The sequence below is a fragment of the Necator americanus genome, chromosome II, assembly GCF_031761385.1.
Source record: "Necator americanus strain Aroian chromosome II, whole genome shotgun sequence".
In the NCBI taxonomy this organism is placed as follows: domain Eukaryota; kingdom Metazoa; phylum Nematoda; class Chromadorea; order Rhabditida; family Ancylostomatidae; genus Necator; species Necator americanus.
This window is the reverse complement of record NC_087372.1, coordinates 10,982,280-11,002,672: the sequence shown is the minus strand read 5'-3', so window position 1 is coordinate 11,002,672 and position 20,393 is coordinate 10,982,280. Positions and strand designations below refer to the sequence as shown.

The following is a 20,393-nucleotide window of genomic DNA, read 5'->3' as shown; positions in this document are numbered from 1 at the left end:
ATCCGTGAACACTGGCCGTGTTGCCTTCCACTTCTACGACACCTCAGCGCGTCTACTTCTTTGCACGTTTCCCTCGGGATGATGACATCACTTCCTCAGAAAGTGTAAACACGCATGCAAGCGGCTGCTTAAGAAGAAGCAAGTTCTTTATATGATCTGACAAGGAACGTTGTCTTTATCAGTACGAGGATGTTCACGTCATTTTATGTTAAAACTTCATTCTGTGATAACTGCCGGAGGAAAAAAGGAGGAACTCTTATTCCGCAAATAATACTTTCAAATTGTGTCTATATTATATTGGCATCGAAGGAGTGTTTGAAGCTGAAGTTTGAATATTCCCCAAGCGTAGAACTGACCCGTTTAGAAGGAAAACTATGAAATAAATTGCCTTCATTTATAATAAAAAAGAAGAAGAAAGATCACTAGAGGTACACAAGTCTAATTTCACAGAAAAGGGCACTAGTATTGATTTTCTTCGATCGGGAGGAGAGCTTAGCGAACACTACAGATAGTCTGATGTCCAGCTTTACCCAGACGTTCAGACTACCTCATACCTCATCTGAATACTAACGGAATATGTATGTGTATGTAGTGCGCAGTGTAGTATAGTGTATGTGCATATGTAGGGCATTCACACAGAGCGTGAATTTTTTTAACCACAAATCTATTAGCTATGGACAGACTTGAGGAAGTCAAAACATGAAATGCGTTTAGGATGTGAATGCACAATAGCGGAAGTAGTTCTCCATACAGGTCACAATTATCTCTTACAGGAATCGTGAATGGGAGCTGCTCCATCCATTTATTGCATTTATTTATAGCAAAAAAGAGGAAGAAAGCGTTGGTAGATCAACGCCAATCTAGTTTCAGAGCATAATACACTACCATTAATTTTCATTGATCATTAAAGGGGAGCGAAGCGAGAACCACAGGAAGTCTGAAGTCCGACTTTAGCCAGGCCTTCAGACTGAGACATAATTATATTTTTTGTGAGGAATTAAAGACGTCCTAAGCGATTGTTAATACGCTCCATTTTACAAAAGCGTAAGCATATTTGCAGTTATTCTATAACGAATACACAATATTTCTTCAGAAAGGAAAAAATCAGGATCGATCTTTCGTCGGTTGTCCTTCAAATCTTAGGAGTATGGTCTGTGGGTTGTCTCTGTGATGGTGACCTTGAAGCTAGGGATTTTGACAGAAAAAAAACTACAATCGCTCAAAAGGCGAGCAACTCAATCAAAGTCAATGTCCAAACCTTTTCAGAACAAAAGAAAAGATTCGATGAAGTAGAAACTGTTGATGAATCCGTTTGAGTTTTCCTAAACGCTCGGCCCCAACTCAAAATCATTCGAAGTTTCTGAATCTACGCATCTTGCCGTGGCGTTGCGTCGGCACAATTACGATTACGATTACGATTACGATACCTATTTGCTTTTAATTGTCGCTGTAACTCAAAAAGACAACATTTCACAACGTGGAATAATTTATTAATGCTTTTGTTGTTGCTAAATGTTAAGGTACGTTCTGCCAGTCATCACATCTGTGTTATAAGGGCATCTCAGTGGTGAAGGATGACATCTCAGTGGTTGTGATGGGAACCTCAGTGGTTGTGGCGTGCATCTCGGTGGTAGAAGATGAAATCTCAGCGGTTGTGGATGGCGTTTCAGTGGTTGTGGTGGGAATCTCAGTGGTTGTAGAGTGCATCTCGGTGGTGGAAGATGATATCTTAGCGGTTGTGGATGGCGTTTCAGTGGTTGTGGTGGGAATCTCAGTGGTTGTAGAGTGCATCTCGGTGGTGGAAGATGATATCTCAGCGGTTGTGGATGGCGTTTCAGTAGTTGTGGTGGGAATCTCAGTGGTTGTAGAGTGCATCTCGGTGGTGGAAGATGATATCTCAGCGGTTGTGGATGGCGTTTCAGTGGTTGTGGTGGGAATCTCAGTGGTTGTAGAGTGCATCTCGGTGGTGGAAGATGATATCTCAGCGGTTGTGGATGGCGTTTCAGTGGTTGTTGTGGGAATCTCAGTGGTTGTAGAGTGCATCTCGGTGGTGGAAGATGATATCTCAGCGGTTGTGGATGGCGTTTCAGTGGTTGTTGTGGGAATCTCAGTGGTTGTAGAGTGCATCTCGGTGGTGGAAGATGATATCTCAGTGGTTGTGGATGGCGTTTCAGTGGTTGTGGTAGGAATCTCAGTTGTTGTGGCGTGCATCTCAGTGGTGGAGAATGACATCTCAGCGGTTGTGGTGGGGATATCTGTCCCTGTCACCGCTGTTGTTCTTGGAGGCTTTGTAGTCCTCACTGGTGGTACAATTTTCAAACAAAATTTGTGAATCTGTTCTTTACCAAACTGTTTTCTATCCATGTTGCGGTTACGCATTGCAAGTGCCATATGCGAGCACAGGTTTGGGCAAGCATGTTTGGCATCTTGGCCGCCGTTCATCAGTGTTCGCTTAACAACTTCCTTACAAGAACTGAGAACACACTGAAAGTGGATTTGTAAGCAGCTTGGAAAGAAGCTAACTGTTTGCAAACTTACAGTGTTATATTTTTTTCCTCCATCCTGACAAAAGTACTTATAAGGTTTAAGAGTTCTAGGAAATACGTATAAACATAGCTTTTTGCAGTTGGAAAATTCTTCGTATGGGTAGGTTACTGCTGTTGTTCTTGGAGGCTTCGTAGTCATCACTGGTGGTACAATTTTCAAACAAAATTTGCGAATCTGTTCTTTACCAAACTGTTTTCTATCCATGTTGCGGTTACTCATTGCAATCGCCATATGCGAGCACAGGTTTGGGCAAGCATGTTTGGCATCTTGACCATCGTCCGTCAATGTTCGCTTAACAACCTCCTTACAAGAACTGAGAACACACTGAAAGTGGATTTGTAAGCAGCTTGGAAAGAAGCTAACTGTTTGCAAACTTACAGTGTTATATTTTTTTCCTCCATGCTGACAAAAGTACTTATAAGGTTTAAGAGTTCTAGGAAATACGTATAAACATAGCTTTTTGCAGTTGGAAAATTCTTCGTATGGGTAGGTTACTGCTGTTGTTCTTGGAGGCTTTGTAGTCCTCAGTGGTGGTACAATTTTCAAACAAAATTTGCGAAGCTGTTCTTTACCAAACTGTTTTCTATCCATGTTGCGGTTACTCATTGCAATCGCCATGGAAGAGCACAGGTTTGGGCAAGCATTTTTGGCATCTTGACCATCGTCCATCAGTGTTCGCTTAACAACTTCCTTACAAGAGCTGAGAACACACTGAAAGTGGATCTGTAAGCAGCGTGGAAAGAAGCTAACTGTTTGTAAACTTACAGTGTTGTATTTTTTTCCTCCATCAGGGCAAAAGTATTTATAAGGTTTAAGAGTTCTAGGAAATACGTACACACATAGCTTTCTGCAGTTAGAAAATTCTTCGTATGGGTAGGTTACTGCTGTTGTTCTTGGAGGCTTTGTAGTCCTCAGTGGTGGTACAATTTTCAAACAAAATTTGCGAAGCTGTTCTTGACCAAACTGTTTTCTATCCATGTTGCGGTTACTCATTGCAATCGCCATGGAAGAGCACAGGTTTGGGCAAGCATTTTTGGCATCTTGGCCGCCGTCCATCAGCGTTCGCTTAACAACTTCCTTACAAGAGCTGAGAACACACTGAAAGTAGATTTGTAAGCAGCGTGGAAAGAAGCTAACTGTTTGTAAACTTACAGTGTTGTATTTTTTTCCTCCATCAGGGCAAAAGTATTTATAAGGTTTAAGAGTTCTAGGAAATACGTACACACATAGCTTTTTGCAGTTGGAAAATGCTTCGTATGGGTAGGTTACCGCAGTTGTTCTTGGAGGCTTTGTAGTCTTCTTTGGTGATACTCCTTTCGCACAAAATCTAATAATTTCCATTGTAGTCATATATCTGGCTATATCAATGTCAGGCATTTCATCTGATATGAATGTACATATTTCGGAACATTCCTTGCCAATACCTTCTTGATAGGTGCTCACTTCAGATCTAATTATAGATAGACAAGTATCAAGAAGACACTAAATGTGGATTCGTAAACAGCACAGAAAATTGATATCTAAGTGAACTTACTAGTTCGCTTTGCGGATGAGTGCAACGAGAATTCTCAATAATTCCACTGAATAGGTATTCACATAGCTCTTCGCAATTGGAAAATTCTTCATTTGAATAGGTCACTGCTGTTGTTCTTAGATGGTTTCTAGCCTTCTTTGGGAAACCAAACGTCCAGCAAATATTTCTAACTTCCTTCATAGTCGGCGGCACAGGCAGATAAAGATAATGCATTCCATTTGACATAGAATCACATATAGAAGGACATTCATTATAATCATCTGTTGCAGCGACGCTACCAATTATGCCTTGACAACTTTCAAAAAAACACTGAAAGTGGATTCGTAAACAACACAGGAATTTTATAGCTACGTGTAAACTCACTCTACGGTCATTGCGTGGAGTACAAGAAGAGGAACTTTTGACAATTCTGCTGAATAATCTTTCGCATAGTCTTTTGCAAGCGGTGGATTCCATATATAGGTCCCTGAAATTCGGGATTGAGCGGGCCGCGCGCAACCGCATTGTTGCTTCTGTTGTTGTTGAAGTTGGAGTCGCAGTGGTAATCCAAGCAGGGTTCAAACAAATTTCAGAAGACATTCTGCTTCCTTCTTCGGGGCCCACCACGCTAAATCTGTTGTATTCTGTCGCCGTGAATCGGCAGATTCCGGGACATTCAGATGTCGGATGTTTGTTAACAAGTCTACAGAGATGCTGGTAACACTGAAATTGAATCTGTAGATGGTATGGAAAGTTGCTTGCCAACTAGACACTTAAAGAACTTCACCTCATTAGATTCCTCTACTCTACATTTTAGTCTTAAAACAGGTAGAGTGAACACTCGAGTTTGAAGTATTGCGTCCAAGCATAGTATTTTGCAGTAAGAAGCTCTTGTGTGAGCCACAGACAACCCCACATAGAACATGGGGTTAAAAATTATCGCAGCCGTTATGAAAGATTTCATAACGTTTGGAGAGAATGTTAAACCTCTGAGAAAGAAACCTATATATGTAGCGATTAGCGTTAATGCTGTAATGCCACGTCAACAGAATAATCTCATTATACGTGGTGAAGCAATGAGAGACGTTAGAGACTATCGTTAAAGCACTCAAATCAAAAGAAGCAGGAGATGTTTTGCAACTAATCAATAGACAAAATTCCATTAAAAAATCACCATTGTCGTTTGTTAGATGCGCAAATATATGCCAATAAATGTATTATACTTTTGTGTTTGTATGTACAGCACAAAATCTAGTATATTAGAAATAGAAAACAAATTGTGACTGTCCATTATTTCAAATTTAGGAAAGAAAATAAAAAGGCAGGTGTCAATAAAATCTTCTATACACCTGATTGACAATTTATCGCTCTTGAAAAATCCTGTGCTATTATATCTTGAAGATTTATGGATTCTTGCGTTCTTAGACAATCAAAGTGAATATCAAGTGGAAATACGAAATATTTTTGACACCCTTTCGTTTTCACCGTGTAGCAGAATCAATGAGGCCGCTAAAACCGAAGCTGGTGCTTAGGATGGAGTATCAGTCTCACCGTGTGAAACACCGCCCGCCTTATTTCTCTACGGTCTTCGAAAATGTGAAATCTGACCTCAAACACAGATCCCATATAAATCGATTGATTTTCGTGGATGGGTAAGAACATTTTAGTAGCGCAGACGAATAGAGATTTGACTGCGACTTCACGAATGATTTTCATCATAACCCGAAGCTGGTCCTTGCAGGTCGTAGCATAGGCTGCAAAAAAACCTTGAATGATTTTGAGTTGAAGTCGAGCATGTAGGCACATCTGAAACGGATTGATCAACATCTTCTTCTTCGTTGTTTTTTTCCTTTTTTCTTTTCCGTGGAGGTTAGAGAAATAAACTTTCGATTAATGTGTGACCTTTACCGGCTTTTTAAGTTAGCATAGCTGTTTGAGGTTAATCCCCATCTTGAAAACAGGGAATCAAATGGCGGACGGTACTCCTAAGTACAACTCCTTTATAGGAAACATTTTTCCAACATCGGCGGCTTCATTGTTTTTAGTAGACGCAGAAAACAAATGACAAGAATGCTCCGTTTTGTCCATCATCGACCATTACCGACTTTTATCCATTTGACACTCTGTTTGCGACCTAAGGCAGTGAGAAGATATGAGTCAATGAGTTTCCAAGAAATTGTAATCGAGGTTTGTTGTAGACGAGAGAATTCTTTGTCAAATAGTTAAGTGACATTTCCGACTTTTATTTTCTTTTTGAAGAAAATTTGTGCCATCTCCATCTTCTCTAATTGCACCACCACGTAGAATGTGATGATTCTATTTCGAAACATCGTTGCATTATGGTCAACTGCTAAAAATAAACTTGTTTTCGTAATGTAAAACACCTTCCCTAAACGCCATGAAATCTCTTTCAATTATTTAATGATTGATTCAATTCCAGAACTATCATGATCATGAATTGAATTGAATCGAATCAATCAGTGTGTGTGTGTGTGTGTGTGTGTGTGTGTGTGTGTGTGTGTGTGTGTGTGTGTGTGTGTGTGTGTGTGTGTGTGTGTGTGTGTGTGTGTGTGTGTGTGTGTGTGTGTGTGTGTGTGTGTGTGTGTGTGTGTGTGTGTGTGTGTGTGTGTGTGTGTGTGTGTGTGTGTGCGTGCGTGTGTGTGTGTGTGTGTGTGTGTGTGTGTGTGTGTGTGTGTGTGTGTGTGTGTGTGTGTGTGTGTGTGTGTGTGTGTGTGTGTGTGTGTGTGTGTGTGTGTGTGTGTGTGTGTGTGTGTGTGTGTGTGTGTGTGTGTGTGTGTGTGTGTGTGTGTGTGTGTGTGTGTGTGTGTGTGTGTGTGTGTGTGTGTGTGTGTGTGTGTGTGTGTGTGTGTGTGTGTGTGTGTGTGTGTGTGTGTGTGTGTGTGTGTGTGTGTGTGTGTGTGTGTGTGTGTGTGTGTGTGTGTGTGTGTGTGTGTGTGTGTGTGTGTGTGTGTGTGACGGGTCCACCGGCGCCGAATTGGTGCCCGTCGCCACAATGTTACAAAATGGCGTGCGGGAGCACCGGCGTCGGATTGATGCGCCGACGCCAAAAAGGTATTAAATGGGAGAATCAGCCAAGCGGAACGAATGCTGAGCGAATTCGACGAAACATGTGGATGATCGGTCGATCGGTCTTTGTCTGAATCTATAAAAAAAAATGTTAATGCTCAAGTAATCGGTCTCGGATGCCCCATTCAGGCTCAACGAAACGAACATATCCGAATGCAGCAGCTACGTCTATCTGGGTCGGGAATTAAACATGACCTCACCCCCGAGCTGGGCAAGCGGAGACGAGCGGATTGGGGAGCGTATAAGAGCATCGAGGATGTAGTGAAGAAGACCAGGAACACCCTGTTCCGTGCTCATCTCTTCAACACCACCGTACTTCCTGCTTTGACCTATGCTTCTTAAACCTGGGCATTTCGCAAGCAGGAAGAAAACGCGGTGAGCGTCATTGAACGCGTAATTGAGAGAGTGATGCTAGGAGTATCCCGGATCACGCAAGTGAGGGGCGGGATTCAAAGTTCTCTCCTACGTCAGCGATCAAAGATTTGAGACGACGTCGCGTTTGCCAAGGAAAGTAAAATAAGGTGGGCTGGACACGTGATGCGCTTTAATGACAACCGCTGGACCGGAGCCGTGAGCGACTGGGTTCCCCGCGATATTAAGCGCACTACAGGGAGACCGCCGACCCGATGGTCAGATTTCTTCACGAAGTCCTCCAAAGGAAATTATGATCCTCTACGTGTCCCACGCGAAAGGAGGAACCACTGGGCTACTCTGGCACGCGATCGGGACAAATGAAAGAATTACTGGCGCCCGCTCGATCAGTTCGAAGATCAACGGGAGTCAAGGTGATCAAGGTGACCAATAAATGTGAAAATTAAGAATAAATGAAAGTATCAAAGAGATCACCGGATACCAAATCCAATGGAATATTTTCTTTTATCATAAGAGATGATGTGAAATTTTCTCTATCCCATAATACATTGATTCATTAGACCCCCTTAGAAGTAGGTCGTAGTGAACCCATTTTCCAGAGAACCACTGAAATTCCACTTTACAGTATCCCTTTGTGGTTATCTTTCAGACTGCTTTTCTCGTGACGATTCTCGTTGTTTGTTCCGCTAGCCATAACTCCTCGTGTGCTACCGTACTCAGTTCCTTTCATACACATGTGAATTGCACATTTCGTCGATGATACTCTAGGAAGTTCGGAGACGCAGAGTTGGTTCCGCTCAGGAGTACGTTCGATTAGTGCGTGCGAAGCGTACCATTTGCGATCGTACAACCTCGACTACCAATAAGATGTTCTCGCTCCGCTGGGGTTCCTTGATTTTTTTGCGGATATCAGCAAAGGAGGAGAGAAAATGTAAAATGCCACAAAGCCCAAAACAATAATCGCGATGATTCATCCAAGCGAAAAATTTTACAATTTCAGAGAGCTCTGTCGGCACGTACTCCCTAAAACTCTCAAACCTGAAAGGTTTGTGGGATAAGGGAAAAATTCAATCGTGTGTGCTCTGACGTAACTAGTTTTATTTGCTGTTTATGAGTCCACTTTCAGTGTACTCTTAGTTCTTGTGAAGAAGTTGTTAGCCGATCACGCATGGACAATGGCCAAGATGCCGCATATGCTTGTCCCAAAATGTCCTTTTCAATGGCAGTTGCACTGCGTGGTCGCGACATGGATAGGCGAAAGTTTGGTAAAAGAGAGGACACCAGAGAGGAACACAGAGCTTCCAATAACAACGGGGTTTCTTGATTGGACAGGTCAACCTGTCCAATCAAGAAAGTTTTCAACTCCAAAGATTTATGCGAATACGCATTGAGTGAAACCCTTCATGATCATCCCGAAGTGAAAGTGAAACCCTTCATGATCCATGATTTTTTGGGAACAAAAAACTTAACCACCCTTGTGAGTTTACTCCTATTTAAGAACTTCATAGTTATCCAGAGTTGTTTATGAATCCACTTTCAATGTATTCGTTATGCTTCCGAAATAGTTGTTCGCCAAAATCTGATGCTCGAACATGTTTGTCCTGAGATGATAGCTGCAGTGCGTGATGTGAAAAACAGGAACCTCGTGGTAAGAGTGGCGATGATGGAGGCGGATATAGTCCAATGCTTAACACTTATTAGCATGATTGAAGTCAGAAATAAAGTTCCTGAAATAAAGAAAAGATTTGAAATAAATGACGCTTAGTTTTTGCCCTCTCCATGCGAGAACATCAGACTTTTCACCTATTTCCTGAAAAAGAGACAATTTCTCGATCAGATCCTTAACAATGCTTTTTGTGCATTTGGCGGTGGACTAGGTCTCTGAAAACATAGCCAATTGTGTGCCTTGGGAAATAATAGATGAAATAGATGCTTCTCACCTACTTCTACACTATGTCGCGCTTACCCCACGTCACTGCCGGCAACTTCGAAAAAGAGGAAACGAATAAAGTAGACGGATGTGCGCTCTTTCACCACTGAATGTAGAACAATACACAAACGCTTATTTTTATTCTTATTTCATCATCAATTAACGAGTTGGTATTGTGGGAAGTCTATTCCATAAGTTTATAATATTTCTACGTATTTGTCCACATTTTCGAAAGTTGTCCATAATATTTTATCAATCCATAGTAGGAAAGAAGAATATTTCAAGAAAACTGAAAGAAAAGGTCAGAGAGAACGAACAAGTCTTTTTCTACAGTCAACTGGAAGGTAAATAAGTGAGTATCAGTAGAGAAATTGCTGACCAAAAGAAGCAAAAGGGTAGTGGTGATTCGCGTAGAAACATTTTGTAAAGAGGTCAACATATTTTCCTTTGTAAGTATATCTGAATAGAGTAGAAAAAATGCTACAACATTACTGAAAGGATGTGGTGCTGGATGCCCAGCCATAACGTGGCCATTATGGGAGTCCCCGCGAATGCGATGTGACTGTGTGACTTTAACAACAATGAGATTTGCTGGGTAAGTGGGACTATCCTGCGAAATACACGGCGGATAACCGCCTCTATCTGGTTTGTCTATATGTACAGATATGTTTCTTCATTGCTTCCACGTTCAAGAGGAATCAGTTATCTAGCTCGACCCATGTTTGCCAGATGTCTGGAGATCTGGAGTGTTTGTAGCGTCGTTTGTGACTCTGACCACCGTCCAATTCTTCTCAGCTTCAAGAAACGGTTCTACAGGAAAAACCGAAAGTCGACATGGCAGGTCTGAAAGACGAGGAATCCACAACGAAATTCCGCCAACAAGTAACCGTTCATGTTGGAATACGGATCGAGAATAAGCTTAGCTATGCAGACTCCTTCACAAAACGACGCTCTATAGAAAACTCTCCTGGTTCCAACACTGAGGAAGAGATTTGTTTTTTCATCCGCTACTAATAGAACGTCCACGCATAATTCTGCATCAGCAATTTCATTCAAGGAAAGCGTTTAGAAGAAGGAGTTCCTTCGTCAGCTGCAAAAAGACTGCGAGAGCAAATAGACATCAATAGTGAAGGAGTTTCACAAAAACCCGGAAGGAAAAAAAGGAAAAGTGGATTTCAATAATTTTTGGACACTCTTCGAAGCAAATTTTCACACTCAGCCGCTCACAAAGTTGCACAAGTCCAACTATTCCACTAACTCCCTAAGAGGAGACGCACGCGAACTCATACGTCGATATCTTGTTACAGAGAATAACTACGACTATGCCATAGCACTACTTGAAGCTAAATGTGCAGAATCTAAATAAGTCAAAGCCGGAGAACAGATCGACTTAGGCACAGCGCCGTCTTTTGGAAAATCTTATTCCTACCGTTATCCAGTTGCAAAACCTACATATTTCTCTTGACGGTAGCTACACATAAAATAATCGCAAAATTCACGCCAGCTCTTCAACGCAAAGTTCTCGAACAGTGCCTTACGGACTGCGAGCAAAATAGCGACTGGAAAATGGAAGATGTTTATCCACACTTAACAATCTTCTTACAACAGAAGAACAAATCAATAAAATGGTTGAAGACAAGAACTACCAAGATTTTAATGAAGATACGAGAAGAACTGCAACGAAGAATAAGCCATTTACCCAAATACGGATGTCCTGTATATTTTGCAAATCATCGCAACACCGAGCTGTAGCATGTCTAAAGTACTCACGATTTTCCGAATGCTGTTCCTTCTTATGCTGGCATCAACAGCACAATGCCTCAATTGCGCACGCGAAGGGCACTTCGCCACACAGTGTCTGGTAAATGAATGCCAGCTATGTCCAGGGAAACGTCATTAATCACCCCCTTTGCCAACCACCGCGTAACAACCAAGTTCAGGTCTAGCCTGTGAAAGACAAGAGACTTCGGTCTACACTACAGCACCAAATATGACGCCATCAACTCCCAGTAGGAAAACATTGACGCGACTCAAAACATCTCGAGTTGCCAACGCACATCTGGTCCAAACACATGCTAAGCGAAAGCAAGAGACAGAACAACGAGAAAGGCAAGATGCCACAACCCTTCATGACAAGGACATCAGCACAACTCAGAACGATGTTTTCCTACTCACAGGCATCGCCCGAGTTCGCGATGACCTTCACAACAAATGAAAAGATGTTGAAATTCTTCTCGCCAGTGGAGCTGACCAATCCTTAATCTGCCAAAGCCTCGCAGATGATCTGGAATTGATGCTCACTACCACGCAAGCTTTCCTGATGTAAACTTTCGGCTCAAATGACCTCACGCCCAAGCAGTGCGGACTCATACAGTTGGACCTTTGAGACCATAAAGGCCAAAAACACCCAGCACAGTTATGCACGACAGAAGTACTTACAGGACAATGGCAAATGGTAGGCATTTCGAAGGACGATACGGCTTTCGTCTCTCAGCATAATCTACGACTCTCAAAACCAATGGAGCGCTATACATCAAAACCACAAATTTTCCTAGGATGTGACCAGATGTGGAATCTAGACCATCTTCTACCACTCTACACTCTCCCATCAGGTCTTCAGTTAATTCCTTCCAAACTCGGCTACTTCCTCACGGGAAGCGAGATAGGGCAAAAGGAGATGTATCACGACGTGAGACCCACGCCAACGTGGTGGCAATGATGAACGGCGTAACACATGAAAACGATGAAGTGATAGCGATAGTGATAGTGAAGCGTTGGGATAAATAGTGGACCTTGGACTCGGCAGGGATTTTAAAATTCACGGAGACAAATCAAGAGGAAAGGGCTGTCGTTAATGAACAAGTAACCAGGTTTTTCAACTACACCATAGAACGCCGCGAGGATGGCTACTATGTACGACTACCATAGAAGAATAATCACCCACCTTTACCGGACAACAAGAGCATCTCCCCAAAAAGGCCGCAGAATGTTATCAATGAACTTAAAACGGAACCAGACCTGTTGAAAGATTACAGACAAACTTTCCAAATGCAGCTGGAAAGTTGAATTATAGAGGAAATTCGAAACGACCAACCACGGCAAGGCGCAATTCTACACTAATTCTACACTATTCCACACCAACCCGTTGTTACGCCTCACAAAGAAACAAAACAAAAACAAACTACCAATAGTGTTTGATGCATCATCCGATTACAAGGAATGTCCATCACTCAATGACATTCTCCATTAAGGACCGTTGGTACTACCAGAAATTTACGCCATGTCGACTCTCTCTGGATGTTTTTTCCCTTTTTAGCCACAGAAGATGTTGAGGAAGCATTCTTTCAAGAGCGTCTACACCAGCCAGATTGAGACGCTAGAAGATTCTTATGGGTACAAGACACGTATTTACCTATTGATAAGGGCAAGCTAGTATCGACACGTACTTACTTATTGATAAAGATAGCCACGTATCGATTTACGCGTGTCACATTCGGGTTGAACGCATCCCCATTTCTCCTCGCTGGAACTATACTTCATCATCTACATCACGCCGTCTATGATAAGACGCTGGCGCAAGAAATCCAGAGCAATCTCTATGTTGACAATTTGTTCATTTTTGCTGATACTCCCGACAATTTAGAGTCAAAAGTGGTTGTAGCCCGACAAATTTTCATGAACATGGAAACGAATTTACGAAAATTCTATTCCAACCACTCACAGCTTGAAGATTGTATTCCAGCCGAAGCCTGCTCCAAATTGTCCTCTCAAAAGTTCTTGTGATAGAATGGGATGCAAAAAAGATTATCTCAGCATCAGTTGTACCGTTCCACCGACACCTGTAGCTACCAAGAGGACAGTTGCACGTCACATTGCTTCCATTCTCTCGGCTCTCTCGGCTGGCTCGTTCCATTGCTTACTCGAGCAAAACCATTTCAACAATCTCTCTTGAAAGAAAAATTGGCGTGGGTGAGCTTCTCCTACCCCATCTTAAACAACAATGGCACACCATCCCTCAGAACAACTAAGGATTCCGACGAGTGTTTCCAAGGAACTTTCTTCCATATTCCAAGGAGTTCAATTTGGCAATATTTGCAGATGCTAATGAGATGGTCATGTCAACATGTGCGTACCTGTACAATGCCAAATTCCACATTGGTAATGGGAAAATGTAAACTTGCCTTCATAAGAACCAGCATGAACATGCCGAAATTGGAGATAAACGCCTTAAGGCATGGCGGTGTGCCTTACATACTCAGTTTATCAAGCTATGAAACACTCACTTTCACGTCTGCAACAGCCCCTCCTTCGGTTACAGTCTTTTTTCCCAAATAGCGCTCAGCTGGTTTGCATCGCCCCCTAGCAATGCACAGGGGTACTCGTTTGCAATCGTCATAAGAAGATCCGTAAAATCATTGGTGCCTTAACAGACGAAGAAGTAATAATCCGCTTCGCATATATTAACACGAAAGATAATCCGGCTGATGCTGGTACAAGAGGACTTACCCAGGAAAGTCTCCAACATCACCTTTGGTGGACTTTACCAGAATTCCTACATACCCCTTGAATTGCTGGCCGGTCACATTTTACCCTCCTGTTGCAAAAGAAGGACCCAAAGAAAGAGACCCGAATGCTCTTGACGAATACACCAATCAAGAGAATAAGGAAGTCCATATTTTCTCAACCCAAATCCGTGACAAAGTGATGGATCTGCTAGACTAAGCATAATAAGCACACCGTCAGTCAACGGGTCGTCGCATACGCTCTGCGATTTATAGCACAACTGACTAGCCGAACAAATCCGCAGCTGCGACAGCGAATCGAACAGACCGTGCCTGAGTACGCCTCACAGAAACACTACCATATATAACAACCACAGAAATGGAAAGCGCACGACGAGTTCTAATCCGTAACCATCAACGGGTTCACCTAACACCAAATCAGCGAAAGTCCTGAAGCAACTGATGCTGAAAAAAGATGAACACGGTATCCTTCGCTGTCACAGACGTCATGGAAATTCCAGTCTTCCTTCCAATGCCCAACACCCTTAAATCATCGCAATAAAAACAAAGCATACTTATTGTGGAACATGCGCACTCGCCGCTCCACTGCACAATATCACACACAATGGCCAACGTAAGAGAGCAGTTTTGGACTTCCAAATTAAGGCAAATGGCACGCACTGTCGTAAGAAGATGTGTCCCTTGCCAAAAGCTAAACAACCTTCCATTCCGATATTCAGATATGGATGATTTCCAGAAACGACGGGTTCGAAGAACACCACTGTTTGAACACCTTGAGATTGATTATTTTGGTCCGCTTTAGTCAAAAAGAGGCGATGAAACGGTGAAGGTAGACGGAATCATCCATCTCGAACTAGTCCCGGACATGAGTACAAATCAGCTACTTCTGGCTTTGTGCCGATTATAGGCGCGACAGCGAGTACCTGCGAGTGCGACGTCTGACAACGGATCGAACTTCTTACTCGGAGACCAAATCCTTCGGGATCCAGTATTACCTGCGATAAATGTGTCATTCGCTCAGTCAATGACAACCAAAGGATTGTCTGGAAGACGATTTTGCCCTATGCTCCGTGGCAGGGAGCCCTTTACGAGCGTCCAATCAAATCTGTTAAACACAGTCTTTACAAAGTAATGCAGCGATCCGTGCCAACACAGGACGTGTTGGAAACTCTCCTCGTGGAAATAGAGAGTTGTCTCAATACTCGTTCACTCATTTGCCAAGGGGAAAAGTGGGACGAAAGCCCAATATTGCGCTCAATTGACTTCATACAACGTGATATAATCATCAGCTATCCCTTTGAGTTGATCGGGGTGGATGATCAGGACGCCAGTTATCTTCCTCGTGGTGAAACAGAACTGCTCAAGAACTGCTAGCAAGCAGAAGAGGCTCTCAAAAGCAGTCATCAACTCACCGAACGTTTTTTGGAATATATGGAGTCAGCAGTGTTTGACAAGTCTGCAAGAGTCCCATAAACTGCAAATCAACAACAAACGTACCACTACCAAACTCCCGTCAATTGGAACAGTCGTGTAACTGTTGACGCAGTGATACCTCGAAACGGGTGGAAATTGGGAAGGATAATAGACTTCAAGCCAACACCCACAGGTATGATTAAAAAAAGCAGAGCTTCAGACTCCTAATGGTAGAAAAACACGACATCCAATAAACCTTCTTATCCCACTGGAATTGAATAATACAAATGACGCAGACAAACAGCACCAACCTGAGAATCTGCGCGCAGAAGCGCACCGGTTACAACACCAGAGGTATGACCTACGCCCGAAGAATAAGATAGACTACAGAGAAAATGGAAGCGAATCGGCTCGAGTGAATTCTACGGTGAAGTCCTTCTCAATTAACCTTATGACACTTACGCTAAGCACAAAACTCATCTCCGCAACGAACGCAATATCAGTGGCAACTCAGAATCCTATCCAAGACTTTATGCACTGTCTGCACGAGGGAATGCACCTCACACTTATCACGCTTGCCATACTTCTAACGGCAATCATTTTCGAACATTTCTTCCTGTGGAATCACAAGATACGCCTATACCTTATCTACAATTCAGCGTCATTACGTTCGTTCGGCACGCGCTCAAAGTTCTCCGCACTAATATGAGGTCTACCGCGAACTATATACAATGCGTATGCCGTCACACAAATCGCCGGCAGCATACCCCCACCAAGGAACTTTAATGCCATATATAACCTTAGCCAAGTCCTCAAATGGTCATTTGCTCCATATTTCAAGCATAGTATACATAGAGCAAAAAAACCGCAACCGTTGGATCACCAAAGCCTATACCCACAGAATAACCGAGAGCACATTACGTGACAAATTGTTATTATCTTTGCTCCCAATACTCTATCTGCTTACTTTTAGCTCAGCAATGGCCGCAAACAACTTTGAAGAATCTCCAGTGTCACCGAACGAATACCATGACTCAGCGGAAGAAGTGCGACGACTGAACCGTGTGCTCAAAAACAACTACAGGGCGTTTGCTAATCTGCCATCCCCACGTGATCTTTAAAATAATCTTATATCATTGTGTTGTCATATACTCTCTTTTTGATGCACGCAGTAGGTTTAGCATTGAGGTACACCGCCTTGTGAACGTTCACAGTACCGCGAAGGAACGCTCTGCCAACACCGACATCCTGCTCCTGAAGGGAGACAAATTTTGCGTTGAACTCATCTATATCCAGAACTTCGCCTATTTTTTTGCGATACCGCCTATCTTATTTGTGCTCGACCGGGCAACTCCTGAGATGTGGGACGAGCTGATCCACCAGGACGGATATACGACAACAGCCTTGAGCCAAATGTGCCGTGCCAGGGAATTCTAGAAACGAAGCTGAAAAATGAGCTCACCGCTTTGGACTATCTTCGGGAGGGGGTGCAATGTTCACGCGTCCAGCGGAGCTTTGAGGAGGCCAATACCAAAGAACGGTTTGAACAACAGCGCATGTCAGCTCTCCAAACCCTTCAACACTCATTCGACACCATGCCTCAACACTACATGTCGCCAGAAGAGCTGAGTCAAGCACTCTGCACCGAATACTTCGCGAAGCAGAGTGAGATTCTGGATACACTACACAACTCACAGACTGGACTTGCTCCCGCCATGACACTGATCAAAACGGGAGAGCCGACACCGAAATACTTAGACGGACGCAAGGGTTGTACACGAAGTAGAGACAGAGAGCGTCCTCCCTGCTCCGAGTAGTCGAGTCAGACGCGCCGCAAACGAGCTAGGAAACGAAGCAATAGGGAAATTGAAAACAATATCATGTCGCAACGGAGAATCAACAGAGAAGATCATGTCGAATCGGGAGAAAGAAGAGAAGATCCAGGCCTCATGGAGATAGTCGATGAAGTAGAGGGTGATGAGAATGATGTCGAAGATAAGGAAAGCCCAGAGGAACCAACAGGGGTGGACCTCTTGGAACAAGAACACGCAGGCGACGAGCTAGCACAACACCTTGCAGGAAAAGAACGCCTCTTGGAGCAGCTACACCGGGCCGGGCAAGTGCGTGATAGCGTTAATGATCCGCGAGTTGGAACAACAGCCAACGTGCCATACCAGAAGGTACGACAAGGGAAGGCTCCCGCGTGGGCACGAACAAACCATACAATGTGCTTTTTGCCTCGCGGTTGGACGCCACTACAGTGCTTCATCCACTGAGATCACTACCTCCAGGAGAAGGAAGAATCACCTGGAACGCACGAAACAGTACATCATGTGTTTGAAAACGCAGTGTCCGGGAGACCTAGCTGCGGGAAGTTCGACACACGATGCTTCTACTGCAACGAGTTTGGTCACCATTCGGCGATGTGCGACTTGCCGGAGCTCAGTGAACCCTGCTATGAGGGTAGCGTACGAGAACGTTACAAATGAGATTCGGAGGTTACGCAGACACGTAGATGCCGTCAAAGTGGCCGGGGGAATATCGCGGAAGCGCGATTAAGAGGAAAAAGAAACAGCCGACGTTCCCGAGAACCGAGGATTTCGAAACATAATGAGAAAACGGGTCAGATAAAAGAGTCAGCGAAGAAAGACAAAGGTCGTACCTGCGGATAAGCTCGAAGCGTTGAAGCCTATAATGCCCAGCAGGCAGTTGGTCATGATCGGAATTGGGCAAATGCGTAGAAACGGCCTTTGCATCAATCCGCTATGAAGATGCTGTTGTCCACGTCCGAGAATGGGAAACGTCTGGCCAACATATGTGACCAGTCGAGGACAGGAGTTGAGATGAGAACACCCAAAACTCAGGTCAACCACATTTCTCAATATCTCGAAAATGCTGAGCTGTTTGGGCGCCGCATTAGACTCTGACCACCGTTCAGTTCTTCTCAGTTTCAGGATACAGTTCCACAAGAGAAGCTGAAGAGTTCCTCTTGCATCAAAAACAGACGTGACTGGTTTAAAAGGCGAAGAAATCAGAACGAAATACGAAATTCCGCCAACTTGTGTCTATACATGTTGGAGTGCGGACCAGAAAGAACCTTTACGATGCAGATTCATACACAAAATGTTTCCAGGACGCTGTACGAGAAATGCTTCCGGTTTTAATACCATGGAAGAAGTTAGCCTTTGCATCTGCGGAAACAAAATATGTTCCACCTGCACTGTTGGCAATTCAGCCATGAAAAGCGTCTGAAAAGGAAGGTGCGTCATCAACAGCAGCAAGACCGCGGAAACGAGTAGACGTCAGGACCGCGAAAAGCCAAGAACCCGCGAAAAGCCTATGCTTCAGTAAAGCAAAACTCTAGCTAGAACTAGAATAAAAAGATGTTCTCTAGTCCTCAACACTTCCAATTGAGTGGCTGCAGGTGAACCCTACCAATTTGGTTGAATCACTTCAACATTCTACTGAACCTGCTACTAACTTTGAGCACTTCCAGTCAGAGAGAAGCTACCGACCGAGTCGGAGTCCCTGATCTCTACCCAAAACTGGCAAATTGAAAAATGGCAAGTCTGGTGGAGGCGATGGAATTAATGCAGAAATGTTGAAATTTATTTTCCATCTGGGATTCGTGAGATGACAAAGATTATCCATCTAATATAAATCGACGAAAGGATACCTTTGCTGGTTATTGTGTAAAAGATTTTGGGGCGGATTATCTAGGACCGACATACTGAACATAACAAAGAAAGAACTCGCGATTAGCAAACTGGAATTTGTCATCGCCGATCTGCGATTGATCGAGTAATCGTCGTCAGAAGAGTGTTCGAAATCTAGCAGCAGTATTCGGAGCCAATGCCTTTCTGAACTCTGACTTCGAAATTCCTCACCGAGAGCTAACTCACCCGTTTCATGACTTGGATCAACAAACCAGTTTTTACTGTTCGAACACCAACGGGGTGTACGACAGTGTTTGTAGTCATAAGACCAGTTACACAAAGAGCAGTGGCAGGACTCTTCTTGTTCGCCATCTAGACCGATGACACCATGCATAGAGCACCATATGAGCACCGTATGAGCATCCTTGCCGACTTCGATTTAGCACCAACAGGGTGTTCCTTGACCGATCTTCGGTACGCCAACGATTTTGTTATACTCTCGCAAAGTAACGTGAAAGGTTCTCATTTTGTCAACCCTGTATCAATGAAAAGTGCAGCTAATGGACTGCTTCTACAGCCTGATAAGTGCAGGCAAATGTGGGTCTCTTCTACACCTTGAACGGGAATAAGGTTGACGGACAAGCGGCGCTACCTGTTACCTGGGGTGCATCCTGATGAGCAACGGCACCTTTGAGAAAGGTATTCAGCAAAAATGCACTAAGGCCATTTCTGCATACGAACCCCTAACGAAATATCTGTGGTCGATTTCCGTCAACAACGAGGTCAAGCTGCGATTCTACCTATCCGCAACTCGCCCTATCGTGATGTACGGATCGAAAACTTGGGTAGCACCAAATGGAAGTCACCAGTCTATGGTAATGAAGAGGCTTGATTGGAAGGGAAGAAAGCTACTTAGGTGGTTTCTTGGCCACCTTTGGCCTGGCGTATGTCACAATGAAGATCTTAGGGCTGAAATTAATGTGGTGTTAAGTGGAAGATATCGGCATCTTGCACCGCCATCGAAGATCGTCCTCGCGTCTTCGGTCATATACTGTGGAGACCAGTAGATCGTCCCGTCCTACGTGTTGTGAGGAGTTTTCCTTCAATCAGCTGTTAGGTCTTTCGTATAACGCAACTTTGAATCTGAATCCATTAAAGTTTGAGGAAAGCTCAATCTTTTTTTGGACGGAATTGGTTTTTTTTTTGGTTTAATCCTTCACATACGTTATTTGTTACTGGTGTCGCGTATACGAGATTGTACTTGCTCGTAGTGCTATTGTAGTGGTATTTGCACCAAATTCAATCAACAGACAAACCAAACCTTATAGCTTGCAACGTTACATGAGGGGTTA

The 20,393-nt window shown here is 43.6% G+C and overlaps 6 protein-coding genes across 9 annotated transcripts; 5 read left to right on the top strand and 1 right to left on the bottom strand.

Moving 5' to 3' along the window:
• Positions 1-1,548: 1,548 nt before the first annotated feature.
• Positions 1,549-5,024, bottom strand: RB195_017477 (uncharacterized protein; the record flags this gene model as incomplete). 3 transcript variants are annotated; one of them, XM_064184492.1, is made up of 10 exons in its annotated part: positions 1,549-2,484; positions 2,539-2,871; positions 2,926-3,258; positions 3,313-3,645; positions 3,700-3,905; positions 3,972-4,029; positions 4,082-4,390; positions 4,445-4,547; positions 4,685-4,783; positions 4,848-4,852. In XM_064184492.1, 10 exons carry the CDS (start codon positions 4,850-4,852, stop codon positions 1,549-1,551), a joined length of 2,715 nt encoding a protein of 904 aa, XP_064040373.1. The 3 variants fall into 3 exon arrangements, with proteins under 3 accessions (XP_064040373.1, XP_064040374.1, XP_064040372.1); XM_064184493.1 differs by lacking the exon at positions 3,313-3,645; XM_064184491.1 differs by having other exon boundaries at positions 3,700-4,029; positions 4,445-4,783; positions 4,848-5,024.
• Positions 5,025-7,083: 2,059 nt separating this feature from the next.
• RB195_017476 (uncharacterized protein) lies at positions 7,084-7,489 on the top strand (the record flags this gene model as incomplete). Its single annotated transcript, XM_064184490.1, has 2 exons — positions 7,084-7,209; positions 7,277-7,489. The coding sequence occupies 2 exons, from the start codon at positions 7,084-7,086 to the stop codon at positions 7,487-7,489; spliced, it is 339 nt and encodes a 112-aa protein (XP_064040371.1).
• Positions 7,490-7,878: 389 nt separating this feature from the next.
• Positions 7,879-11,664, top strand: RB195_017475 (uncharacterized protein; the record flags this gene model as incomplete). Of its 2 annotated transcripts, XM_064184488.1 has the most annotated exons (3): positions 7,879-7,932; positions 8,646-8,784; positions 11,390-11,664. In XM_064184488.1, the coding sequence occupies 3 exons, from the start codon at positions 7,879-7,881 to the stop codon at positions 11,662-11,664; spliced, it is 468 nt and encodes a 155-aa protein (XP_064040369.1). The 2 variants fall into 2 exon arrangements, with proteins under 2 accessions (XP_064040369.1, XP_064040370.1); XM_064184489.1 differs by lacking the exons at positions 7,879-7,932; positions 8,646-8,784 and adding an exon at positions 11,265-11,310.
• Positions 11,665-16,941: 5,277 nt separating this feature from the next.
• Positions 16,942-17,202, top strand: RB195_017474 (uncharacterized protein; the record flags this gene model as incomplete). The annotated part of the gene is made up of 1 exon (XM_064184487.1): positions 16,942-17,202. One exon carries the CDS (start codon positions 16,942-16,944, stop codon positions 17,200-17,202), a length of 261 nt encoding a protein of 86 aa, XP_064040368.1.
• A 63-nt stretch (positions 17,203-17,265) lies between these two features.
• RB195_017473 (uncharacterized protein) lies at positions 17,266-17,874 on the top strand (the record flags this gene model as incomplete). The annotated part of the gene is made up of 2 exons (XM_064184486.1): positions 17,266-17,565; positions 17,677-17,874. 2 exons carry the CDS (start codon positions 17,266-17,268, stop codon positions 17,872-17,874), a joined length of 498 nt encoding a protein of 165 aa, XP_064040367.1.
• Positions 17,875-19,715: 1,841 nt separating this feature from the next.
• RB195_017472 (uncharacterized protein) lies at positions 19,716-20,108 on the top strand (the record flags this gene model as incomplete). Its single annotated transcript, XM_064184485.1, has 1 exon — positions 19,716-20,108. The coding sequence occupies one exon, from the start codon at positions 19,716-19,718 to the stop codon at positions 20,106-20,108; it is 393 nt and encodes a 130-aa protein (XP_064040366.1).
• Positions 20,109-20,393: the final 285 nt, after the last annotated feature.